Consider the following 27,345-nt stretch of genomic DNA (forward strand, 5'->3'; position numbering starts at 1 on the left):
AATCTCCCTAAGCCTCTGTTTCTCCCATTGTTACAGATCACTAAGCAAATGCAAAACAGCATATTTAAGAGACCTGCTGCAAAGGACTACTGTATATACGGCAGCTCTATGTGGCACATCCCTCTTTTTACCTCCTGTACAGTCCTCAGATGCCTCAAGTTCTGCTAACCTGGCCCTCTCCATGTCAGCCAGCTGTGGTTTGGAAGGGAACTGAATTGTACTAGTCTATAGGTGGCAGCCATGGCTTAAGGTTCTGCTCTTCCTTAGGACTGAGGGCTGGAGGATGCTTCTTTACAGCCAGCCTTGCTTGGACAGGAAGGGGAAGTGCTTAAAGGGAAGTGCTAAGGGCTGTCTTGTGAATGGCCGATCTTCCTCTCAGAGATGATGACCAGTGGATTTACTATAGAAGCCTCTAGGGTGGTGAGAGTGACTTGGTTCCTCTTGTGAGGCTCTTAATGTGTGTATTAAGGCAATTTGGGGGTTATAGGAAGGAGCTAACAACACATATCCGTCCTCTCTGCTAGGGTAGGAATGCTCAGGAGATGGCAGAGGTGCCTGGGGGATGGGCCTGGCCATTGAAGGTGTGCTGATATGATCAAGGGGCTCTCTCCCAGGAGGAGCAGGTGATCCAAACTTCTTGGGCTATTCAGAGCCCCAGCACATTGTACGGCCTGGATTCCTCAGCAGTTGAATTTCCTCCTCAGAATTGTGTTTCAGGACAATGACAATAATAGTACCTCTGTGATACGGTTGATATGAACTTTTAATGAGATATTGTGTGTTGAGGGTGTTCAAGTTAGGGGGACAGTTGGTAGGAACAAGATCCATATAGATGCATATACAAAACTCACACAAGCATGTGTGTGTTATGTGCAAGCCCACAGGGACACATGGCAGTGAGATAAGTGTGCTCATATGTGTGTGTATATGTGTGTGTGTGTGCGCGCACGCTCACACACATATATAATCTTTCCTTGTAGAAGTTTAACTCACAGAAGAAAATAAATATTATAAACAAGCTCTATTCTTTAAAAATTAGCTTACATTAGTAATATTGCTACATTTCCACATATTTACAGTGAATTCCAATCCATCTCACCCCTCTATCACCCTCCCTGCCTCCCTTTCCCCCTTCCCCAAACAATTTCAGGTTTCATTGTTCTAGTTTCATACTTGCAAATGATCTGTTTCTCAGTATTAGACATCCTCCATCTTCCTTGTTAGCTCGGTTCCCTCCTGCTAGCATCATCCCTCCCTGAGTTTAATTCTCTATTTTTCTTGTAAGCTTCATTTGTAAGAAGCTGTAAAGAAAAAGTGAAAATTGTTCCAACTTTTATTTATCTATTTTCTCTTTTTTCTTCAGAGGTGTCCATTGTTAACAATGTAGCACATCTGTCTTGAGTTTTACTAAGTGTACCTGGGGTTTTCACATCTATTCATACACACACACACACACACACACACACTCTCTCTCTCTCTCTCTCTCTCTCTCTCTCTCTCTCTCTCTCTCTCTCATTATCAAAAAATTGAATTATGTACATGCTGGCCTGTACTTTCTTTTTTTTGGGGGGGGGGTCCAGTCGTGGGGCCTGAACTCTGGGCCTGGATGCTGGCCCTTAGCTCTTCAGCTCAAGGCTAGCACTCTACCACTTGAGCCACAGTGCCACTTCTGGTTTTTTTCTTTTTGCTTATGTAGTGCTGAGGAATTGAACCCAGGGCCTTGCAAGGCAAGCGCTCTACCACTGAGCCACCTTCCCGGCCCTGTACTTTCTTTTTTGTCACTTAACATTGCCTCTTTCCTAGTTCAGTATGTCATTTTCAGATGACCAGGTGGTATTCAAATTAGGTCCCTCCAAATCTATCCCCTTATGAATTGACATTTAATTTCTCTCCAATATGAACTGGCATTTAGTTTCCCTCCAATTTCTTACTCACAAATGATTACCCAGTAACAATATTATTCAAATGTCTTTATGTTCTTATAATATTTTTTTCTTTAGGGCAGGTCCTTAGGAGTGGCATCACTGAATCAAAGGGCATAAGCATATAAAAGTTTTATGGAAGTGGCCAAATTACTTTTCAAAAATGTCTTACTTGATGTCTATCAAAAATTGCCTGCCAATCTAATTTTTCTAGTGTGATGGGGGAAAAAGTGCTTTGTAATTTGTGTTTCTTGACTTTCTTGTGAATTTGAGCATGTTTCTGTATGCTTATTGCTCCTTTGTATTTCTTCTTCCACGAATTGCCCTTCCTTATGTTTTGAGTTGCTTTGTCTTTGTCTTAATAATTCATAGTAATTTCATATATTTGAGATCATTTTTTGGCATATGAATGCTGGATCTGTATTCTATATGGAGGCTATTTTTTTTCTCTGCTTTCTAGTGACTCTGTCATACTTTGTCCTCAAACAAGAAATGGCACTTACCCAGTTGCCTCTGTGTGTGTGTGTGTGTGTGTGTGTGTGTGTGTGTGTGTGTGTGTGTGTGTGTGAGAGAGAGAGAGAGAGAGAGAGAGAGAGAATGCACACACAGATATTTCAAAAGACAGAGATGTGCTTGCTTCTGCTAAGTTGGGAAGAATAAGGCACAAGTTGAGCCTTACTCACTGGCTTTCCTTTCTGGAATCCTTGGAAGGCTGTGTGGGACAAGAACTATTTGCAGTTCACTGTGCCATTGTTCTTAGCAGGCTCAAAAGCACTGGCGATGTCCTTATTTTTCAAGGATTTTTATAACTATATTTTGCCCTGGATTCTATCCAGGACATCCGTGGATGTTAGAATAATATTTCTTTTGTTTTTCTTAGGACAGAAATGGAAAACTATTTAGAATTACCCTTGGGTGGCCCCCAGGGAATCATAGACTGGAAGGAAGGCTGCCAGAGGCCAGGTGGGCTCAGGGGCTGTGGAATGTCCTGCTGCCTCTCATTTCCTGTCCTTCACTGCCAGGCATGCACAACTGAGGGCCAGAGGGATTCAGCTTCTGGGTATTTCCTCCCTGGCAGACCAGTTCCTCCCTGGAGTATGTGTGAGACTTTCCATAACAGGGGCTCTGACTTCCCTGTACAGTCTGATTAGTGAGGACTAGATGCAGCTAAGTCAGGGAGGAGCTGATTGGTAGTTTAAAGGACCTGTCCTTTCCTTAATTTGAAAGATAAAGGATGAAAAACGGACACATGGTGATTTTCAAGGATATTAAAACATTCAAACTTGTAGAAAAGTTGAAAAAATTAGAAGAAACTATTCATATTCTCTAATTCAGATATATATTATAGGAATATTTTGCTCATGTGCGTGTGCATGTGTGCGTGCGCGCAGGCTGGCAGTTGTGGAGCCTGAACTAAGGGTCTGGGTGCTGTTCTTGAACTTCTTTTGGTCAAGTCTAGCAGTCAAGTCTAGCATTCTACCACTTGGGCCACAGCTCTACGTCTGGCTTTTTGGTAGTTAATTTGAGATAAGAGTCTCACAGTTTCTTCGCAGGCTGGCTTTGAACTGTGGTCCTTAGATCCCAGCCCCCTGAGTTGCTAGGCTTACAGGCATGAGCCACAAGCATAGTTTCTCTCCTTTCTTCACTTCTTCCTCATGCTTCCATATGAGAGTAAGTCATATTCATTGTGCCTCTGTGTGTGTGTGTGTGTGTATGAGAGAGAAAGAGAGAGAGAGAGAGAGAGAGAGAGAGAGAGAGAGAGAGAGAGAGAGAGAGAGAGAGAGAGAGAGAGAGAGAGAGAGAGAGAAAGAGAGAACTGAGACTTGCCTCAGCATAGTTTCTGAATTTTTCACTCAAGGTTGGTACTATACTACTTGAGCCACACCTCTACTTCCAGCTTTTTGGTGGTTAATTGGAAATAGCTTCATAGACTTTCCTGCCAGGCCTATCTTTGAAGCATAATCCACGAGCTCAGCCTTCTGAATAGCTAGGTTTACAGATGTGAGCCATCAGCTTCTGGCTTTATTATACTGTATTTCTTTTTTCTTTTTTTGGTCAGTCGTGGGGCTTGAACTCTGGGCCTGGGCTCTGTCCTGGAGTTCTTCAGCTCAAGACAAGCACTCTACCATTTGAGCCACAGTGCCACTTCTAGTTTTCTGTTGGTTAGGTGGAGATAAGAGTCTCATGACTTTCTAGCCTGGGCTGGCTTTGAACCATGATCCTCAGATCTCAGCCTCTTAGTAGCTAGGATTACAGGCATGAGACATTGGCACCAGCCCATACTGTATTTCTTAAGAATAGAGTTGTTCCTTTACCGAAGCATATACAGTTTTTAACAACAGTACATTTAATATGGATGTGTTAAATCTCATCAATGGACCCAAATAATGTTTTCATAACAATCCCTCCTTTCTCTTCATCACAGAGCAGAATCCAGTCTAAGGTCTGTACTGATACAATCATATTTGTCATACTTCCATAGTCTTATTTAATCTGGAACATTACTACCATTTTTGGCTTTTATGACATTATATATAATGAATAGATAATATCCTACTCCTTTAAAAGTAAGCTATTCCTCATTTGTCTGAAGTGTGCCACAATTACATTCTTGGTTGTATTGGGTTACTGATTTCTGGCTAGAAGGCTCTATTTCACAATCTGGGAGCACATGGTCTTTCTTACTATCACCTAGTCCAGGTCTGATTTTTCCTGCATAGATTCATTGTTCATTCTTCCCCTAGAAGTATAAGATAAATTAAGACTTGGCACTCACAGATGATTCTTGCCTGGCCAGTCTCTCTATTGTGACTGTGAACTGATTTCCTGTGTCCAGAACTCTTTTTATAGGTACCCAGCTGGGTCTAGTGAATCTTTCCAGTCTGTCTAGACTGCTATGTCATAGTGGGATTGGTGTACCTCCACCATGTTACCAGGTCACACATTCATCTGACTCTGTGGCTGCACTAGGCACTAGCCAGCCATGGTTTCCTTGAGCTCATCCCTGGCTCAATGCCAATTTTCTGGACTCAGAGACTTCATGTAACTCATCAAGTTACATACGTCCTCTCCTGCATTCATGAAAGACTGTACTGGACTGTTGCAAGGTTTTTCCTTCTGCTGGGCCAGTCTTTCTCCCATATCTTTTGAGGATCTTCTTCCTGTTTGATGTCATTTTATTCTATGTCATTCTAAGTCATTTCTATGACTTAAAAGAAATCTAAGGTCTTATACATGACGGCACTGAAGTCATGATAGAACGTGACCCCCTGAGTCATTGGGTGGTGAAGAGACTGCAGAGAAAGAAAAGTGGGGAGAAGGGGAAGAGATATGGAGCTGGCATTTACCAAGGCCTGTCTATGCTCTAGAACACATGAGACTGTTCATGTATGATCTGAAATCTTACCAAAACCTTCTGCTAGTGAGTGCTAGTTCCTTGAAGCTCCAATGGTGTGGGGTAGGGGTCCCGGTACCTGGGACAGGGGCTCATGCATGATAGGTGCTCATTCACGCCCAACAATAAATTGACTGCCAAGTAGGAGAGTTAGCTCTCCGGCCTAATGGCCTGAGGGCTCCTCTTCTGAATGATGAATGCTGCATTTCTCTCTGGCAGATGGTTGAGAACTGAGCATTTTCAAGATGTCACTATGGGTTGAAAGGTATCATTTAAGAACGTTAGATTTGTGTGTGTGACACCCTAGAGTTGGCCAGTCTAAGCTGTACCAACTTCTCTGATCTTCCTGCTTCTAACACAGCTCCTTCCTGGAGGACTGCCTGACTGTCATACCCCTTCACTTATATATATATATATATATATATATATATATATAAAATACATAATATATATTATATGTAATATAATAGTATATATTATAGCATATATACCATATAGCATATATAGTATATAATGTATATAATAGTGTATAATATATAATATACATATAACATAGTTAATATATATAATATATAGGTGTACAAAGGAGTTATGCCATGTAACAAAGCAGTTTATGAATACAATGTATCTTGTTCAATGTTACCGCTTTCAATATTCTCACCCATCCCTTCCCTACCTACCTCTTCCCTCACTCTTCTTAATTTTGTAGGCTGTACATTGGATGCTTGACTGCATCTTTCCTGCTCTTTCCCTCTTCATTTGTTCACCTTTTTCCCCCTGACCCCACTCCTTTCAAGTTCCCACTTCCTGGTGTTTTATTTTGCTAAACTTTGATTTTGCCTTTCTAAGGAATTATACTACTTGAGTTCTCCTTTGGATATGCCATATTTCAGTTAACACATTTGTATACCACTCACTCTGTTGGGAATATAAACTTGTTTAGCGGTGTGGAGGTTCCTCAAAAAATTTAAATATAGAACTACCCTATGATACAGCAATTCCACTCCTGGACATTTACCCAAAAGATTTCAAGCCAGGGTAGTAAAAACACCAGCATAGCCATGTCCACTGAAGCACTACTTACCACATTCAAGGTTTGGAATTGGCCTAGATGCCCCTTAATGGGCCAATGGATCAAGAAAATGTGGTACAGATACACAATGGAATTTTACTCATCCATTAGAAAGACTGATATTGTAGCATTTGTAAAGAACTGGAAAGACCTATTAAATGAAGTTAAGTCAGGCCTAGAGACAAAGGATGCATGCTTTCCCTTATATGTGGAGGCTAAATTTAGCTTATAAACAGTCCCTCATTTGTGTGCTCACATGTGATGCTGGCATGGAAAAGGACCCAGCTAACTGAGTGGCATGAGGGAGATTCTGCTATCTTGTACAGGTATGGAAGATACCTTTAGTAGAAAGGAAACTTTTAGGGGTCCTCAGGTGTCCTACGCAAGGGTTCCTCTGACTCTGACTTCTTCAGACTTATATTCAACATTACCTCCTTTTCTTCCACCTCTCCTCATCTCCTAGCTTTTAAGCCATTTCTGTGGAAATTCCAAATGCTAGCTCTACATACTCTTTGACTACTGAACCTCCAAACTCCTTTTCATATGATTGTTTAACTCATTTAAAAAGTACATTCAAGTGGATGCTGGTGGCTTATGCCTAGTCATAGTTACTCAGGAGGTTGAGATCTGAGGATTGTGGTTCAAAGCTAGCCCAGGCATAAAAGTCTATGAGACTCTTATCTCCAATTAACCACCAAAAAGCCAGAAGTGGAGTTGTGGCCTTGAACATAAAGCTCAGGGACAGTGCTCAGGCCCTGAATTTAAGCCTCAGGATTAGCACCCAAACCACCAAAGCAAATAATAACAAAAAGGGTTGGGAAGGTGGCTCAGAGTTAGAGTGGTTGCCTTGCATTAGGCCCTGGGTTCAATTCCTCAGCACCACATAAGCAGAAAAAACCAGAAGTGGAGCTGTGGCTCAAGTGGTAGAGCACTTGCCTTGAGCTGAAGAGCTGAGAGACAGTGCCCAGGCCCAGAGTTCAAGCCCCACTACTGACAAAAACAAAAAACACAAAACACAAAAACCCCAACAAAAAAATAGTACATTCAACAGCTCTCTCACTCTTGTGCTGGGCAATTAAACCCAGGGCCTGTGCTTGCTAGAGCAAGTGATCTACCACTTGAGCCACACCCTCAGCCTTTATGTGTGTGTGTGTGTGTGTGTGTGTGTGTGTGTTCATGTGTGTATTTGAAATAAGGAACCATTTATATTTTATTTTTTAATTTTTAAAATTATTATTATAAAGATAATGTTCAGAGGGGTTACTGTTACAGAAGTCAGGTTTCAATGAGCTTTTAAAAAATGTCCAGTTACTCTTAAGCTCCCTAACAAAAACTTATCAGGCTTGTGTTTTAAGATGTACATTTTATTATTACTTGCATATGGCAGGCAGGCAGACAGATCCGGAGATGATCACCATTGATGATTACCATCGTCAAGGTAATGCCACATGACAGAGGGTATATGGGGAAGTGCCAGAGTCAATTGGGAGGCGGAGGAGCAGGAGAGGCCTAGGTAAGAGCCTTATGGGCCAAGCAGGCTAAGCAAGCTTAGGAGCATAGTTTGAATAATGTAAGTGGCCTTGGGATGCAGGGCCCCAGCCTCTTCTTGCCTCATTTGACTCCCATCCATCCCCTTGGACTTTTACCAGGCCATTGGTTAGAATGTGCAGGACCTTGATACACTAAAGGAGCCTGGATCCATCTCCAGGTGGGTGGGTCAGGTTCTAGGCCTTCCAAAGCTAAGATCTCTGAGTATATTGCAGGGGAATTTATCCTCCCCTATTCTTTGTGCAATGGATGAATGAAGGAGAAACTGCCTATAGTGTTCTATATGGTTGTCTCAGATACTTTCAACCTTTCCAGAGACCCCCTGCTCCATACCCCAGCTTCTCCTCTGTGAGCCATGTACTTATATTACCAGGGAGGGGAGGCTCTGCATCTCCTTGGCTTTAGCCATCTCCTACGTCTTTGGGATAGACAGCCTCCAGCCCTGTCTCCTAGGGGAGTAGTGTTTGTGAAGCCATCTGTCAACTAAAAGTGACAGGCTTCAGAAGGTATATTTTATGGCCAAAAAGAAGTCTGGAGGTCTACCTCAGGGGTAGAGCAGCCTGGCAAGTATGAGGCTCTGAATTCAAGCCCCTAGTAGTGTAAAAATAAATACATAAATGCATATGTAATAAATAACAGTCAACCCTGTCCACTGTGTCTGGGGCAGCCTGGAAGTGCCTGGGCTGGCAGGGGTGAGGCCAGCCCTTCCTTCTGCATTTCCTCCCATTGTTCCCCATCCTACTTCCGGGAATTCTGGGAATTCTCCCTGTCTGGATCGGCATGGCTGGGCTGCAGGCAAAGGAGGCAGAGGAGGTGTGGTTTTCTTTGGGCTTCTGGCCCAGAGAATAGAGTTCCAGCTGCTATACAGCTGTTGGGACAACCAGACTGCTACCTGTTCCTTCTGCTCATTTGTCCTGCCTGGCCTTTTCTTCCCGTGAACTTCTTCCCAAGAGCTGTAGTGATAGCTCAGGAAATCTGCAAAGTCTTGGGGCCAACTGATCCATCTACTTGCTTGAATGAGCCACTCTGATCTGCTGCCCATTTCCCCATGAAGGACAAGAGAACCTTGATCTCTGATGTTACATGGATTCAAGGATCCTCTGTACCTAGTGCCTGGTCTTTTTGAAGTTGCTTGGGTGTTAGGTCATATACTAGTGACAGGTGCCCCCTCCATGCTGACCCTTGGGATGACAGTCAGGAGGCTCTGCTTAATAAGTTATGGTACAAAACCAATTCTAAGTTTCAAGGGAACAAAACACAAAGCAGTCTACATTATAGGAAATATAACTCCAGCTCACAAGGGGCCTTAGGACCCTGGAGTGAACACCCCTTTAATTCTTTTTTTTTTTTGTTAGTTGTGGGGCTTGAACTCTGGGCCTAGGTGCTGTCCCTGAGCTCACTCTATCATTTGAGCCACAGCACCACTTCTAGTTTCTGAATATTTAATTGGAGATAAGAGTTTCATGGGGACTTTTCTGCCTGAGTTGGCTTGAAACTTCACTCATCAGATCTCAGCCTCCTCAGTAATTAGGATTACAGGCATGAGCCACCGGTGCCTGGATTCCCCTTAATTCTTTATTTAAAGAAATGTAAGCCAGTGGCTCACACCTGTAATCCTAGCTACTCAGGAGGTTGAGAGCTGATGATTGAAGTTTCAGGCCAAATAGGGCAGAAAAGTCCCCATGAAACTCTTTTTTAAAAAAAATATTTTTTATTGTACCCATGAAACTCTTATTTCCAATTAAGCACTCAAGGAAGTGATGTTGTGGCTCTAAGTGGTATAGTGCTATCCTTGAGCAAAAGAGCTCAGGGACAGTGCCCAGGCTCCGAGTTCAAGCCCAATGACTGACAAAAAAAGAAAAAGAAATGTAAGAAAAATTGATCTTGAATACACACAACATTTTTTGTCTTCCTAGGAAGGGAAACTACAAGTAACTGAGTCTCCAGCCCAAGAGGGATGGATTTTAAGGTTGAGAAGCTTATGGAAGCAGCCTAATTTTCATTTATATGCGTGTGTATGTATTAAAATATACATAACAGGCCAGCCACCGGTGATTCACTCCTGTTTTCCTAGCTACTTGGGAGGCTTGGATCTGAGGATCATGGTTCAAAGCCAACCTGGTCAAGAAAGACTGTGAGACTATCTCCAATAAACCACCAGAAAACTGGAAGTGATGCTGTGGCTCAAGTGGTAGAATGCTCACCTTGAGCTGAAGAGCTCAGGGATAGTGCCCAGGCCCAGAGTTCAAGCCCCACGACTGACAATAAATAAATAAATAAATAAATAAAATAAATAAATTAAATATACATAATAAAATCTACTGTTTACACCATTTTAAGGTGTACAACACAGTGACATTAGTATGTAAGCCTCACTCCCATCCATCTCTAGGATGACTTCAGCTTCCAAACTGAAAGCCTGTATCCACTGAATAATTCCCCACTGCCCTCTTTCCCCAGTCCCGACAAACCCCACTCTGTTTTCTGTGTGTATGCATCTAATTGCTCTAAGTGCCCTCTAAATGAAAGCATATATTAATTGTTCTTTGGTGTCTGGCTTGTTTCACTTAGCATAATGTCTTCTGGATTAATTCCTGTAATAGTGTGTGTCAGAATTTTCTTCCTTTTCAACACTGAATAGTGTTCCATTATATGTCCACATTGCTTTTTTTTTTCTGTTTGTTTGTACATTTAGTCAAACTTGGTTGTTCCCATCTTTAGGCTATGGCACTATGAATATGGGTGTGAAAAATATCTGCATGAGACCCTAATTTCAGCTTTTAGGTGTTACATATGCAGAGATGGGATTGCTAGAGCATACTTTAGTTCTAGGTTTAACTATTTTTTGGTCCCAGCCTATGGCTTGAACTCAGGGCTTGGACACAGTCCCTGAGCATTTTTTTGCTCAAGGCTACTGCTCAACTACTTGAGCCACTGCTCCACTTCTGATGTTTGGAAATTCATTGAAGATAAATGTCTTAAAACAAATGTTTCAAAACCTTCGTTGGGCTTGTTTTGAACTGTGATCCTCAGAGCTTAGCCTTTTGAGCAGCTAGGATTCATAGCCATGAACCACCAGTGCCTGGCTCTATGTTGAACTTTTAAAGAAATTCCTGAACTGTTTTTCAGAACAGCTGTACTTTTTTTTTCTGTTTCAACCAGCAGTGAACAGGATAATAATTTCCCCACATTCTGACCAACACACATCTGCTATCCTCCTTCCTCCTTTGTTCTCTCCCTTCCTTCCTTCTTTGCTTCCTTGCTTTTGGCAACACGGGGTACAAGTGCTCTATCACTTGAGCCACTCCAGTCTCTCTTTTTTTTGCTTTTAATCTGTTTTTCAAATAGGGTCTCATGCTTTTGCCCTGGACAGCCTTAGACTGAGATCCTCTTGTCTCCACCACCTGAATATCTAGGATTATGTATTTGTGCTACCACATCCCGCCCTCCCTCTCCCTTTATTATAGCCATCCTAATATATATGGAGTGGTACCTCATTGTGAGTAGCCAGTTTCAGGAATCAGCCAATTAGATCATGATTGCAGTCTTATCTCACAAAGCCATAAAATCTCATATTCAAATCAATTGTTACAGAGCCAAGGAAAAGGAAGGTCCCAGACACCAGAGTTGCTTTATTCAGCAGGGGAAACAATAAGCAGGAAATGATGAGAGTGTACCTGGGGCTGTTGATGGGACTAAAGAAGGGCTGTGTCCTGGCAATACTGTGCAGGACAGGACCCAATCCCCAGGGAAGCAAGCAGAGCCCAATACATATAGCCAGAGACAAGTCCTGGTTGATACAGGCCCGGTATTGCAATTCTGTGCTGTCACCATAGAACACAGAGTGAATGGTACTCCCTTTAGCAGCTCAAAGAACATACCTGGCTTTTCAGCTCTCTTCCACAGCCCTTCTCTGCTGGTGGCCTACTATTTCCGAAGACCCCATCCATATGTGAGGCCCCTGTACTCAGTGGGGCACGGAGCCTCAAGAGTGTGTACTTGCTGATGATTCTGAGCCTCTTGGGGGGAATCTGTCTGCCTCATCTTAGTGTTCACCTGTGCCTGAAGATAGGAAGGTTGCTTTGTGTTTATGTCATCATGGCTGCTGCAGAGCCCTAGGAAACAAGTGTAGATGATCTGTGTAGACATAGGTGATGGGAGCAGTGTAGATGTGATGGGGGGGAAACTGCCCTAACCTTTCTGCACTGTCAAGGTCTGGAGGAGAAGCCCTTATACTTGACAGTAGCTGCATGGGGAAACCTCTGGGGTAGGGCAGAGAGGTTAAAGTTGAGCTTGGAAAGGTGCAGGTATGTCTGTTTCTTTTCTCATTTTGTGGGTGTCTCTGGAGTGTCCTGGTTTTCCAGGGATGGTGCCTGGGGGTGGCTGTGGTAGAGGTATATAGAAATATGTGAGCAGCTTTTCTCTCCACCCGGCCATCTTGTCTGCTGCTTTCGGTTGGGAGCCCTCCTGCACCTAAGGCAGGAAGATAGTGGCCGCCAAGAAGATGAAAAAGTCCCTGGAATAGATCAACTTTAGACTTCAACTTGTTATGAAAAGTGGAAAGTACATGCTGGGGTACAAGCAGATGCTGAAGATGATCAGACAGGGCAAAGGGAAATTGGTCATCCTCACCAACAACTGCCCAGCCTTGAGGAAATCTGAAATAGAATACTATGCCATGTTGGCAAAAACTGGTGTCCATCACTACAGTGGCAATAATATTGAACTGGGTACAGCATGTGGAAAATACTACAGAGTATGCACACTGGCTATCATTGATCCAGGTGATTCTGATATCATTAGAAGCATGCCAGAACAAACTGGAGACAAGTAAAGAGCACACAATTTTTCTTTAATAAAACTTTCCAGAGCTCTTTAAAAAAAAAAAAAGAAAAGAAATATGTGAGCAGATCAGCTCAGCTGGGCTTGGTGATGATGAGGGGTGCTAGGGGAAGAGTCAGGACACAGGCTAGTTCCTTTTCCTCCCTCCCTCCCTCCCTCCCTCCCTCCCTCCCTCCCTCCCTCCCTCCCTCCCTCCCTTCCTCCCTCCCTCCCTCTCTTCCTTATTTCCTTCCTCCCTCCCTCCCTTCCTTCCTTCCTTCCTTCCTTCCTTCCTTCCTTCCTTCCTTCCTTCCTTCCTTCCTTCCTTCCTTCCTTCTTTCCTTCCTTCTCCCTCTTTCTCTCTTTTTTTCTTTCTCTCTTTTCTTTTTTGTTGGTTGTGGGTCTTGAACTCAGAGCCTGGGAACTGTCACTGAGCTCTTTTGCTCAAGGATAGCACTCTACCTCTTTAAGCCACAGTGCCACTTCTAGTTTTCTGGTGATTAATTGGAGATAAGAGTCTCATGAACTTTCCTTCTTGGGCTGGCTTTGAACCATGATCTTTAGATCTCAGCCTCCTGTGTATCTAGGATTATAGGCATGAGCCATCAGTGCTCAGCTTTACAGGCTAGTTTCTACATGTGACTTTTCTGTCTTTTCAGATTCCTGGGGGAAGCCAAAGTCCCACTCCGAGAAGTCCTTTCCACCCCCAGTCTATCCGCTAGCTTCAATGCTCCCCTGCTGGACACCAAGCAGCATCCCACTGGGGTAAGTGCCCATTGACCCCTGACTAGACTCTAGTTTTTGAGGCTTTACCCGATGGTTTCTTCCTCGAGCCTTGATGTTTTTCGACTCTGTTGATGTGTCAGAATCCAGCTCTTAGAAGCTAAGCTTGGCCTTCCCTGGCCAGGGCTTTGGATACCAGGATGGACACTGGACTAGGAGTCAAGAAAGCCCTGCCCTCCCCTATACATATCAAGTCAGCTGTACCTCATGACAGTTTGGCTGCCCCTGGGTCGCGTCTTGTCCATATAGTTACCTTCTGCCTCTAGTTTTCTGGTCAACTCTGATAATCTGGCAGACCTTCCTTTCCCGCTGCCCAGCCCCATTCTCCAGATTTGGAACATCTGAGTCATCTAGGTGACAGATCACATGGAGAGAAAGACAGATAGCCCTCTTCCGTCAACCAGGGAGCAGACTCCCTTCCTTTTCCTCCATTGTCCTTTCCTCCCCGCCTCCTGCCTGCTCAGGACCGTCCTGGTCCAAGCAGTCAGTTCCTGGCCCTCATCTCTGGCCTCCTGTTATTTTTAGTGAGCTAAATATACTCTGAAGGGCTCTTTCCTCCTGGTCACCAGAATTCCTGACCTTCCCTCTGGCTCTGCTCCATCCCCCAGGATGCACTTGGGACTATTGATCTGGAAATGCTTCCTCCCAGTGAGGCCTGGTTGTGGGGGAGGGTGAGTTCTAGGCCTTGAGACAGTATGATTGTGTGTGTGTGTGTGTGTGTGTGTGTGTGTGTGTGTGTGTGTGTGTGTGTGTGTGTGTGTATAGGTTTCCAAAATGGGGACACCAATCAGTGGGGCATTTTTACACTCTGAGGGTTTAAGGGGTCAAATGGACTTCTGCCTCTCTGTACTCCTGGTCTGTTACCCTTCCGATGTTGGAATTTGCTCCCAAGGCATCTTAGGCCAGTGATGGCCAGTAGCTTCCTTGAATAGGAATAGTATTTCCCAACAGAATCCTTCCTGGCCTTACAGTGCCAATCTTATTCAATGGGACAATCTGATTCAATGCAGTGTTCTTGAGACTGTCTCTTATCACCTCCTGAGTCCCATCTGGTCCCCCCCCCCCATACACACTTGTATGTGTATGTGTATGCATGGGTGCCATTCCTGGGGCTGGAATTCAGGGCCTAGGTGTTGTCCCTGAGCTTTTTTTGCTCAAGGCTAGTGCTTTATTACTTGAACCACAGCACCACTTCCATTTTTTTTTTTCTGAGTAGTTTATTCGAGTTAAGAGTCTCACAGACTTTCCTATCTGAGCTGGCATTGAATCATGATCCTCAAATCTCAGCTTCCTATGTAGCTAGGATTATAGGCATAAGCCACTGTGCCTGGCTTCCAGGGACTTCTGGAACTGCTCCCCTCCCCATGGCGATTCTTAGGTGGTCCCCTGTAGCAGAGCACCATGGAGGAACCATGGTCATGAAGGTGTCCACAGAGGGAGGCTGTTGGAGGCTGGGGTCTGCCTGGAGCTTTTCCATCGCCCTTCAAATGGTTGGCTCCTCTGTAGTATTTGGGGTCCCCAAGCCCAAATTGGGGTTTCTTCTTTTCTTCTGTGCTGAGTGAGACCTCCATATCACTCCACTACCACCTTTTCTGCATCTGAGACACTCACGTTTCCTGCATCTGCTCCTCTCCAAGCTCAGTGTTTCCTCCATTCTTCTACATCTGGTTGTTGTTCACTAGACTGCCAGGCAGTCGAGTAGGAAAAAACATACAAATGCATTTTAAAACTAATTTTTTTATTGAGATTAAGTAATTACATAAATTTCACATCTTATTGTGAGATAGATGTTAAAGTCACAAACACATTTTAACCTTCACAAGGCAAATTGTCATTATCATGGTCTTCCTCATTGGGTGATACGTATGTTTCTTTCCTTTTGCTTAGCATACACATGCATTTTAAGAGCAGCTTGTCCAGTGCTGGACACATGACAGAGCTACATCCTATTACCTCAGCCTTGAAAGGCAGAGTCAGATGGGAAAAGGAATCCCTAGGTGACAAGAAAACAGGGAGGGTTGGGAGAGCCAGCGGACACTGCACATTGGGCATAGGGATCAGAGGAAGGCAAGCACACTGCTCTGGGAATCCCTGAGCTTCTTTCAAATGTTCACCTAACCAATGCTTTAGCATGGGAGATGCCATCCTACCCTGCAGCAGCCCTTGGAGGCATCTGAGGGAGAAGTGAGGGATCCAGGAACACAGTAGCCATTTGCCCATGAACTCCTGAGGTCCTATTGCTTGCCGCTTACCTCCTGGACTGCAGCTTTCCAACCCTGAGTTTGTCAAGACCAGTGCTGAAGAGCTGCCTCCCAGTATGGACAGATAACATGTGGCCTAGACTGATTTCATAACTTGTGGGAGGACAGAGACTTCAGAATTGATGGCAAGGTAGCTCTCTCCTGCCTTTGTTTCCTGAATCCTCTCTGCCTAGGGGCTGAGGACCCCAAGATGGCTGATTTTGGTTGCTGAAGCTACCCAGCTCCTGGGCAATGTGTTTTATTGGATATATGGTTGATAGATAATTGTCATGTAATAGAATAATTTCACAGTGTTATAAAGTCTGGAGACCTGAGGAACTGGGCATCTAATTTGATGTCCTGAAGAGGGTCCCAGTGGAACTTCTAGGCCAAAGTCCTGACAGAAAATCCTGTGTTGTGATTGCAGAAGCAAAATTCTTAGATTTCTTTTTCTTCTTCTTCTTCTTCTTCTTCTTCTTCTTCTTCTTCTTCTTCTTCTTCTTCTTCTTCTTCTTCTTCTTCTTCTTCTTCTTCTTCTTCTTCCTCCTTCTTCTTCCTCTTCCTCTTCTTCCTCTTCTTCCTCTTGTGCTGGCCCTGGGCCTTAAACTCAGGGCCTGGGTGCTGTTCTTGAGCTGTTGTGCTCAAGGCTAGTGATCTACCACTTGAACCACAATTCCACTTCTGGATTTCTTGGTAGTTAATCTTTCTAACCCAGGCTAGCTTTGAACCATGATTCTTATAGCTCAGCCTCTTGAATAGCTAGGATTATAGGCAAGAGCAACCAGCACCCAGCTTGGATCCTTTTAAGCTTCTATCATAAAATAATTTAAGACTACAGTGATCCCTCACCAACTGCGGAAGTTATATTTCAGAGACCTCCAAGATAGGTGAATTAGCAACATTATATTTATTTTATTATATATATATTTAAAGGCTTTATAAATTCTTCCCACTCTCCTATAAACCTTTTCCCACACTTTTATAAACACTTCATATGTTCATTAATATGTTCTACACTCTTAAACCTATGTAATTTTAACAACATATAAAATTCTGTGTGGATACTCACCAATGAAGCATACTACAGCTTCTATGATGAAGATCATGAATCATGTAGCTGTGCAGTACTGATGATGATGAAGGCAATGATGATGAGATGAATGTACTGCACAGCTCTTCATCAGGCATTTCATCAGGGGCAGTATCTTCTATTTCTGCTAAAGGTATAGGAGTAACTGATCTCTTGGTCTGAGTGATGAACATAGTTATGGGGAGTTGTTGGCGCTGCTTTTTCTTCTGTGTGAGAATGTTTTTATAAACTGACATACCACTCTCAATTGTATTTACGAAGTGCAACAAACAAAGCATCTGGAGGTGTCATTCTTCTGCTACTCGCTGAAGTTCTTTGGCCATTCTGACCATAGTTGCAAGACAATTGAGTGTTAGGCCAACCTTTCCTTCCTCTCCAACACATAGTGCTGTTCCTCATCCTCTTCTTTACTTGCTGACTTTGTCTCATCCATGTTAAAAACTTGTTCAGGCTTATAGCCCCTTGGCTCTGACTTTATCTGCAGAAGTAGCTTCTCCATGCAGAGAAATGCTTTTGAGTTCAAAGCATCTTGCAAATTTGTCAAACCAGCCCTTGCTGGCACTCTATGGGGTTGGTCTGATAGGAGAAGCACTCGACAGTTCTGCTTCTGCTTTGTCATCCTGGTCTTCATTCTTGTCACCGTTGTGAATGTCTGTGCTGTCCACAAAACTATCATAAAGTTTCTTCGCCTTCATCTAGATGGTGTTGGCATTCAGGGAGATATTCTTCTTTCTGCAGTCATTTATCCACAAGGCCAAGGCAGACTCCATCCTCACAATGGCCTTATAACAGGAAGTGACCACCTTCTCTGCAGTCTGGTTAAAAGTCATTGTTGCCATAGACCTAGTATTCTTTTCACCTTTATGTAGTGAACAATAGATTCATTGATAATGTAATGGTGGCTTACAGCCATATAGCTTTCCCCTTTTTGCCTTTAATATGCTGAGAAGTTCTACCTTTCCTTTGGTGTGCAGAATGTTTGGGTTACATCATAAGGCTTAAAATAAATTCAAACTTTTATGAAAATTTCACAACAACACAACACTGCAGAGCAACATTACATGCAGAGCAACATTACATTTTTGCCTTTAATATGCCGAGAAGTTCTACCTTTCCTTTGGTGTGCAGAATGTTTGGGTTACATCATAAGGCTTAAAATAAATTCAAACTTTTATGAAAATTTCACAACAACACAACACTGCAGAGCAACATTACATGCAGAGCAACATTACATTTTTGCCTTTAATATGCCGAGAAGTTCTACCTTTCCTTTGGTGTGCAGAATGTTTGGGTTGCATCATAAGGCTTAAAATAAATTCAAACTTTTATGAAAATTTCACAACAACACAACACTGCAGAGCAACATTACATGCAGGGATCAGACAACGATGTGAAGTAGACAAGGAGAGATGCTGAACATATGGGCACAGCAAACAGCTGTATGCTATGGTCACTGAGCCAATCAGTGCCCAGGATACAGAACACAGTGCTATGGTTGGTTGCCTTCCAGTCCATCAGCCAATAGTGTGCTGTGTACAATCTCACATTGGGAAACTTGTGTAAGCAGTAGTGGTGTACTGCGCATTTCCATTGTGTACAGTATGGTATTCATCTGCGGATGAAATACATACTGTGGGGTTTTTTTTACATTTTTAATATTGTTTTAATATTTTTGGCAAGGATAATTAAAATCGCAAATATTATATAAATACCTGCACACCACAAAATCCTAGCGAGGGACAACTGTAGAAAAAGTTGCCAGGAATGGTAGCAAGAATATGGTGTCCTTAGCCATTTGCGATTAAGTTGCCAACCTCTTGGCTCATCACTCTGAATTTAATGTACATTTCTCTGATTAAAGATGTTCTCCCAAGCCAGGTACTGGTATCTCAGGCCTGTAATCCTTGCTACTCAGAAAGCTGAGATATAAGGATCTGTGTTCGAAGTTGGGCTGGGTAGAAAAGTCCATGAGATTCTTACCTTCAATTAACCACAAAAAAGCTGGAAGTGGAGCTGGAGTGGTAGAGGGTAGAGTGCCAGCCTTGAGCAAAAAATCCTTGAGCAAAAAAGAACGAGAGGCCCTGAGATTAGGCCACAGTTTGGCAGTACTGGAGCGTGTGTGTGTGTGTGTGTGTGTGTGTGTGTGTGTGTGTGTGTGTGTGTGTGTGTGTGTGTGTGTGTGTGTGTGTGTGTGTGTGTGTGTGTGTGTGTGTGTGTGTGCGCATACACATACCCTCACATAATCAAAGGATCCATCCTAGGAGGCTCCTGCCTTGCAGGACCTCAGGGATGGTCCCTAGCTGTTCACATAGCGCCACCTGGTGATATTCCCAGATCTGCAGGGCTGGTTCCCATCATGCCTTAGATGTGGGATTTAAAATCTCATTTGTCTCTGGTCTCTGTCTTCAGTGTTCTGAGCCCTCTTTGCCAGCGTTCCTGCCTTGTATTACCCTGGATGCTCCTTCCCAGACCCTAATTTGGAGAGTTCAACCATGAGAGTGGTAACCCTCATTAGTCTTGCCCAGGAGTCTCTAGAGATTTTTACTCTTACTCAGTAGGGATGTCCAGTGTTCTGGGTTAATAACACTGATAGTAAATGCATTATTAAACACTTATAAAAGACAGTTCACAGCCTTGGAGAATGCTTGTTATTTTTAAGCTAAATTTTAAAAAGCATCTGTAGAGCTGTCACTATTGTTCTAAAAGATTGGAGAGGATGTGAAGAATAGAGGGATTTGAGAAATGTCTTTTCTTTTGCATTGTTTTTCTTCCTTAAAGTCTTGATATGCTTTCCAAACTTCATTAATTTTTATTTTGTATTAACATATGTTAATTGTACAAAATATATGTATATCCATATATGCATATATTTTGACCAAAAGCATAAGTAACAAAAGTATTTCTTAAATGGAGTATTTACTATTTGGATAAGAAAAACTTATGGGTCCCATGGACCAGAGAGAAGCCCAGCCAGGCCTCTGATGGCCTGGGACTGTGAGGCTGTCTGTCTTTTCTTTGGGTTCAGGGCTACTCTGAACTGGACAGGCTCAGGGTGAAGTTTAATATGGGAGCCCAAGCAGCCTTCTTTAACCTATTCATATGATACATCTAGGCCTCCCAGGAGTCCCTGCCAGGGCTTGAAGTCAGGGACTCACTCCCTTGCTTGACTTTCTCTCAAGGCTAGCTTTCTACTACTTGAGTGACGCATCCACTTTGGGAATAGAGACTCATGGATTTATCTGCCCAGGCTGGTTCGAAACCTTGATTCTCAGAACTTAGCTTACTGGTAACTAGGATTATAGCTGTGAGCCATTGGTGCCTGGCAGTGTCCTCATTTTACAGATGAGGAAACTGAGTCATGGGGAGGTTACAGATCTTGCCCAAAGTCACACTGCTCCTGAATGGTGGAACCTGACCACAGAATCTGACTGTAACTTCCTGTCTATGTTTGTGGATCCCCATGGTGACTTTGCTACAGCCTCCTGTATATGCAATATTTTCCAGGGGAAATAGGCAAGAAATGGAGGGATGCTGGAGGCTGTGGTCCAGCCAGGATACTAACTCACTGCCCACCCTCAACTCTTGCAGGCTTCGCTGGTCTTGCAGGTGTCCTACACACCACTCCCTGGAGCTGTGCCCCTGTTTCCACCCTCTGTTCCTCTGGAGCCCTCCCCGACATTGCCTGACATGGACCTGGTGGCTGGTGAGGAGCCCACTTCCTGCATGGCAGGGCAGGGGCAGCAGCGAGGCCTCTCAGCCTCACAGTTGGAGGCTTTCCAGGCAGGGAGAGGAGAAGATTTGGGTGGATGGAGAGTTCTGAGAGTTGCCTTCTGCCATGTGGGCATACTTTCTCTGGGAAGTGGGGCAAGGATGCTCCTTTAGTCCTTTTGGCTCAGGGAGGGTCTGGGCCCTTGGCTACAGAGCTCTCAGAAGGGTATGACAAGGTGGGGGTGATGTCCATCCTATGTGATGGGCATCCTGGATGATGGTTTAGGTGATACCTGAGCCCCCACCCATTTTCCTGTCCTGCTACCCAGCTTCACTGTAGCCTTCCTTTGTGATAAGAGAGCTCATTTTTCCTTGAAAGAAACCTGGGCTAAAATTAGGAAACATGAATTCCAGTTTTGCCATTGTCATTGGTAGCTGTGTGCCTTTGGGCTGGCCAGTCTCCTTCTCTGGGATTGCAGATGATCATTTGTGAAGTAATTTGTACTGAATTAGCTAAATCCAGTGTCTTCCTCACCCTTCACTTACATGCATTGATTTGTGGAGTAAGGACAGGTCAGGGTGGCTGGCTTGCCAGAAGTGACCTGGGGGTGGAAGCTGGCATGGCCCCTGTGCGGTCCAGCCAGCTGGGTGAAGCCTCCACCCCACAGATGAAGCAATGAGCATTTGCCTATAGAGAAAGTTCTAGAGTGTCTCCCATGCTGAAGAAAGGCTAGAAGTCATCATATGGCAGGAAACCCTGAGCAGCTCCTGCCTTGAATGTGCCCTCGGCCTATCTGGACTAGGGCTGGCTAAGCTCAGAGGAGGAAGAGGGGAAGATAGATGGCCAGCCATAGTAAGGTGAGTCTGATAGAATCAGGTGTGGGCCAATCAGAGGGGGTGCCCAGGCCTGCCTGGATGTTGTGAGATGCACCAGCTCTCCCTCTCACCACTAGACATGGCAGCTAGTGCTGAGCTTCATACCAGGCCTAATGGGCAGGGAAAGCAGGAGTTGAGTGTGGGGGTGCAATAGGTAGACATCCTTCACTCCAGCTCCCTCCTGTCCCTCCTCCTGGGGCTGTGCCCTGATCACATGCTAGGTGTGGGACAGAGCCGGGCCGAGACTTGGTCCTTGCTCAGTGACAGCACCGTGGACACGAGATACTCTGGAAAGAAGTGGTCGGCTCCCACGGGTGAGACACGTCCAGGACCAACATGATCCCAGACCTTACCTGTAACCATCTCACCTGCCTCCATGACACGTGGTGGCTGGAAGGATGCATCCTGCAGGGCTGGCGGTGGGAGGGCCCGGGCCATTCTGTCTTCTTGCTGACTAACTGGACTGACTATCTTCAAGTGCCAGCGGCCAGAGCTGCCCTTCTCTCTGCCTCATCCATCCTGGCTCACTGTGGGGATGGGAGGGGCAGGAAGTTGGAAGGATGGGAGGGCAGGCATCCTTTGGTGGGGCTGGGTCTGAGGGCAGAAGCAGAGGGAAGCGGTGCTCATGAGGGCCCGGTCCTCTCTCCCAGACACAGGAGGAGAGGAAGACACCGAGGACCAGGGGCTCACAGGAGATGAGGCAGAGCCGTTCCTGGATCAGAGTGGAGCTCCAGGTCCTGGGGCTCCTACCACCCCCAGGAAGCCTCCGTCCCATCCTCCCCCCTACCATCCTGGAAGCAAAAGAAAGAAAAGTGTGCCCACGTCCAGAAAGCTGCTGTCAGACAAGCCGCAGGACTTCCAGGTGATGTCTGGATTGCCTCTGACCCCAGTCTCCAACTTTAACCCATCAGTAGCTGTTGGTGCCCAGTACCCTGCTGGCCTGTCCAGCCTCAGGGAAGATGTGCTGGAATCCTAGATGTCTTCTAGTAGGAAACTGTGCTTTCCCCTGGTGTTTGCAGCTAAACAGGGAGTTAGTGGCTTGAGGCCTCAGAGCAAGCCTTTGCCCAGTTCCAGGCTTTTGTTCTTAAAACTAAATAAATAGCTGGGCACTGGTGGTTCATTCTGGTAATCCTAGCTACTCGGGAAGCTGAGATCTGAGGATCATGGTTCAAAGCTAGCCCAGGGAAGGGAAATCCATTACACTCCAAAAAGTTGGAAGTGACTCATGTGGTAGAGCACTAGCCTTGAGCCAAAAAGCACAAGGACAGTGTCCATGTCCTGAATTCAAGCCCCAGGACTGGTACACACATGTGCAACCGTGCATGTATGTTCATGCACACACAGAGAGTAAATATATCAGTTAAAAATTTAAAAAGAGTCCTTGCAGAGATCCATTGCATCTTGTATTTCTTTTCTGCTTTCCATTTTCCTTTTTATTTTCTTTTTGCTAACCAGGGATCATCTTACTGGCTAGCTCCTTGCTATTCCCAGCAGCCTAACAATGGTACTGCCCAGAGAGGGAGGTGTCTGCTGAATTAGTATCTGCTTCTCATAAGAAGTCTGAATCTTGAGGAGCTCTGTCCAGCATCTCGCTTCTCTTTTTTTCTCTCCTCTACTTAAAACTAGGGATTTTTCTGAAGGTCCTATAGAATCTGAATTTGTTAAAGTTCTTCATAGAATAAAGACTATTAATATTAACCCTTTGACACATCTAATTGCCATCCTATTATACTGCCTTTTAATTTTGGTCCTTTGCTTATTATTATTTTTCTACACAGTCTTCCATTTTATTACATTAGGTGCTATTTAAGTCTTCAGAATTATTTTGAAAATTAAAAACAGGAACTTAAATCTTGATTAAGTGCAACAAATCACACATTTTATTTGGCTCTAAATCATGGTACTACAAGTCAAAATTCTGGATATGACCACTATAAATATTATTTCCAGGATATGTTCTTATTGTCTTAAAAATTAATAAATGTTTTTTTCACAGACAATTTGGAAAATACAGCAAAGCAAAAAAGCAAAAAAATTATTAAGAATATGTCCTTCTATAAAATGCTGTTTTTCAAAAGGCAGTTGGTCAATAAATAACAGTGATTAGAAAATGAAAGAAGTAAATATCTTATTTTTTTCCATGAAAATTACTTTAAATTTTTTTTATTGTGAAAAATTAACTTTTTTTTTTTTTAACTGGCCCTGGGGCTTGAACTCTGGGCCGAGGTGCTATCCCTGAACTCTTTTGCTCAAGGCTAATGCTCTACAGCCACAGCTCCATTTCTGGCTTTTTCTGTGATTAATTGTAGGTAAGAGTCTCACAGACTTTCTTGCCCAAGCTGGCTTTGAACCTTGATCCTCAGATCTGTTTCCTGAGTAGCTAGGATTATAGGCATGAGCCATCAGCACCCAGTGTTACTTTAATAATTTAAAATTTTGTATTTTAAAATATTTGAGCTAGTATTTGGAAGCACAGAGGTTTATTCAAAGTTCAATGGAAAAATTCTTAATTTATTTCTCAGGATATAAAAAAGCATTATATCTACTCAGATAAAGGATAAAGGGTAGAGTTGAGTGTGGTGACTCATACCTGTAATCCCAGCCACTTGAGAATGGAGACAAGAGGGTCATGGTCCCAAGCTGATCTTGGGCAAAAGTGTGAGGCCCTGTCTGTAAAACAACTAAAAACAAAAGGAAGAGAAGCATGCATCACTCAAGTGATAGAGGGCTTGAGGCCCTGAATTCAATCTCTAGCACTTCAACAAACAATTCAACTAAAAATAACAACCACCACCACTAGTACTACAAAACTAGTGAAGGTTGAGGATGTTGCTCAATGGTAGAGTACTTTCTTAGCATGCTCAATGTGCAGGAGCCCTGGGTTAGATTACCAGCATCACAAATCAGAAATAAAGTCTATTTCTTGGGTCACTTGGATGAGTAAATTTCACTTCATTGGAGATGATTGTCAGTAAAGAATTTTCAAGCCACTTCAAAATGTCAGTGGAACTTGTGCTGAATGAAAGGACCCAAGGGCTGAGTCTGCCTACCCCTGTCTACCCCTGTCTACCCTTGTGGTTTTTTTTCTTTTTTGTCAGTTGTGGGGCTTGAACTCTGGGCCTGGGCACTGTCCTTGAGCTCTTCAGCTCAAGGTGAGCGCTCTACCACTTGAGCCACAGCATTACTTCTGGTTTTCTGGTGGTTTATTGGAGAGAAGAGTCTCATGGACTTTCCTGCCCGGGCTGGCTTTGAACCGTGATCCTCAGATCTCAGCCTCCTGAGTAGCTAGGATTATAGGCGTGAGCCACAGGAGCCCGGCTTCACCCTTGTGATTTTGCAGGGCTGGCTGACAGCTCTGCTGTGGAGCTATGGAATTTTATAGAGGCAAGGGACATTGGTGGGAACTTATGAAAAAAAAATATTTCCCCGTTCTCCCCTTCCCCTTCCCCCCATGCAGAGGATTGAACTCAGGACCTTGGGCACACTGGGCGAGCACTCTACCCTTCTTCCCTATTCTATCTGGATACATCCCAAGCCCCATGATTGAACTTAAAATGCTCCTCCTGGTGCAATTTTAAAAGCGTTTCAAGAAGCCAGCAGTGAGATAGTCTGGGAGATTATGAACTCCTAAGACAGGTGGTGGGTATCCCCCATTTCTGCCTGCTTTTCCCTTTCCCTTTCCCCTTCCTCGTGCTCACGCCCCCTCCTGGCTTTCAGATCAGAGTCCAGGTGATTGAGGGGCGCCAGCTGCCAGGAGTGAACATCAAACCTGTAGTCAAGGTCACGGCTGCTGGACAGACCAAAAGGACTCGGATTCACAAGGGCAACAGCCCTCTCTTCAATGAGGTGGGAGACACTGGGCATTAAGGCCAGAACTTTGGTAGGGCCTCGAACAGGGAGCCCAGAGCAGACACTCAACAGTGTTTCCTTGTGGTGACCAATTCTGGTCAGAAGGTGTGCCAGGGTTTGAACAGTATGTCTGAGGAGTTGGAGAAGAACTCCCAACTCCTATTTCTGCTCAGGGATCCTGCTGTTGCCCGTCCCTGGCATCCTACAGAGCTATCTTGAAATGACATCCTCTTTGAGGGCAGGGGTCGAACACACTAGAATTTGTGAAATCCTGGGGGTTCAGTCGTTTTCTGTGAGGACTTGCTCTCGCTCTTGAAGGCTTGTGGGTGGTGGTGACAACTCTGACTGGTCTAAGGCATCAAGGATCCTCATTTGTCTCCCTTTTGCTCTTCACCAACAGACTCTTTTCTTCAACATGTTTGACTCGCCCGTGGAGCTGTTTGATGAGCCCATCTTCATCACGGTATGTCTCAGCAGTCATGGCGTTCTCTGTGGGTTGTGTGTATGCATATATATGTGCCATTGTCTCTGTATTGGTACATGGAAGTGTGCATTGACTGTCAGTGCGCATGAGTGTGTGTAGGTAGGTTAGAGAGATGTGTTAAATCCTGGTATTTGGATAAATGAACAATTCAGCTCAAGCTCTGCTGGCTCCAGAAATGTCCACCACAGCTCAGCGGGTACCTCAGGCCTGAGGCATGAAACCTCTTATTGTAGTGGATGTTTTAAGTTTCATCTTAATCCATCTGTTCATATGTCTGCTTTCAGCCAACATCTTTCTCTGGACCTTAGTTCCCTTCCATCCCTGTCAGGAAGGTAGTGTGACCTAGTGGTTAAACTTGTGGGTTGTGACACTGAACTGTATGGATTCTAGTTGTGTCTACGTGGATATGAGGTGCTATTTGTGTTAGTTACTTTTGCACAGTGGTGACAGAGCACTTTAAAGGAGGAGAGATTTATTTTGGCTTCCAGTGTGGTCCATTATTGGGGGCAGAGCAGCTGACTTCATGGCAGCAGAGCAAGAATGTATAGGAAGAAACCAGAGCAAGATACAGCCCCAGGAATCATCCCTCACCAAGTAGCCTAGTTTCTTTAACCAGACCTCACCTCTGCCAATAATACTATCAAATTATGACTCTGTCAACAGATTAAAGCACTATGTCAGAAACTTCATCATCTAATCATCTCTGGAAACACAGATACCTAGAAGTGTACTTTACTAATCTTCTAGGTGCTTCCCAATCCAATCAAGTTGACAATTAAGTGATCACACTGGGCATATCCTATAATCCCTCTGTGCTTCTCTTCCTTCATCTGGGAAGTGGGGGTAATCACAGTACTTATCCATGGGGAGCTTGTGAGGACAAAACATTGCATAGAACAGACTCTGGACTGGAGTGGGTGTCAACTGTTGGCCGTATTTGGGAGGGAAGAGCTGTGGGGTTGAACTTGCCTGGGCTACACTTTCATTGGTCCATGATCTCTCCCTCCAGGTGGTGGACTCCCGTTCCCTCAGGACAGATGCTCTCATCGGGGAGTTCCGGGTAACTGTCCTTCTTCCTGAAAAGTCACTCCTCCTTTTCTATGTTCCTAGAAGCTCTGTGGACAATACTAAGGACAGGCACTCCTGAGATTACGTGGTCTATGTAGTGGTACTTGAATTTGAACTCAGGGCCTTGTACTTGCAGGCAATTACTCCACTACTTGAGCTACATCCATGGCCCTTTTTGCTTTAGGTAGTTTTCAGAGGGGGGCCTCAGGAATTTTGCCTGGGCTGACCTCAGATTGCCATCCTCACTCCCTTCTTCCCTTCCTCCCCCCCCACCCCCCCTTGTGCTGGTACTGGGTTGAACTCAGTGTCCGGATTCTGTCTCTTAGCTTTCTTGCTCAAGACTAATGCTTGAGCTATACTTCCACCTCCAATTTTTTGGTGGTTAATTGGAGATAAGAGTCCATGGACTTTTTTGCTGGGCTGGCTTCAAACTACAATCCTCAGATCTCAGCCTCCTGGGTATCTGTGTATGACCTATTGGCACCCAGGC

The 27,345-nt window shown here is 44.4% G+C and overlaps 1 protein-coding gene and 1 pseudogene across 21 annotated transcripts in view; both read left to right on the forward strand.

Annotated features, from left to right (window-relative positions):
* The window catches only part of Dysf (dysferlin), a 209,299-nt gene that overhangs the window by 30,793 nt on the left and 151,161 nt on the right, over window positions 1-27,345 (forward strand). For 12 of the 21 annotated variants that reach the window (XM_069988937.1, XM_069988939.1, XM_069988942.1 and 9 more), the window contains exons 4-10: window positions 13,417-13,522; window positions 20,459-20,573; window positions 21,676-21,768; window positions 22,105-22,316; window positions 25,172-25,300; window positions 25,704-25,766; window positions 26,797-26,847. In XM_069988937.1, coding sequence (XP_069845038.1) covers window positions 13,417-13,522; window positions 20,459-20,573; window positions 21,676-21,768; window positions 22,105-22,316; window positions 25,172-25,300; window positions 25,704-25,766; window positions 26,797-26,847 — 769 coding nt within the window. The remainder of the gene's footprint in view (window positions 1-13,416; window positions 13,523-20,458; window positions 20,574-21,675; window positions 21,769-22,104; window positions 22,317-25,171; window positions 25,301-25,703; window positions 25,767-26,796; window positions 26,848-27,345) is intronic. The other 9 variants (XM_069988945.1, XM_069988948.1, XM_069988954.1 and 6 more) reach the window with 1 other exon arrangement.
* Window positions 7,796-12,803, forward strand: LOC138804721 (large ribosomal subunit protein eL30 pseudogene; annotated as a pseudogene).

The sequence above is a fragment of the Dipodomys merriami genome, unplaced genomic scaffold (genome assembly GCF_024711535.1).
Source record: "Dipodomys merriami isolate MVZ:Mamm:240054 unplaced genomic scaffold, mDipMer1.0.p SCAF_37, whole genome shotgun sequence".
NCBI lineage: Eukaryota > Metazoa > Chordata > Mammalia > Rodentia > Heteromyidae > Dipodomys > Dipodomys merriami.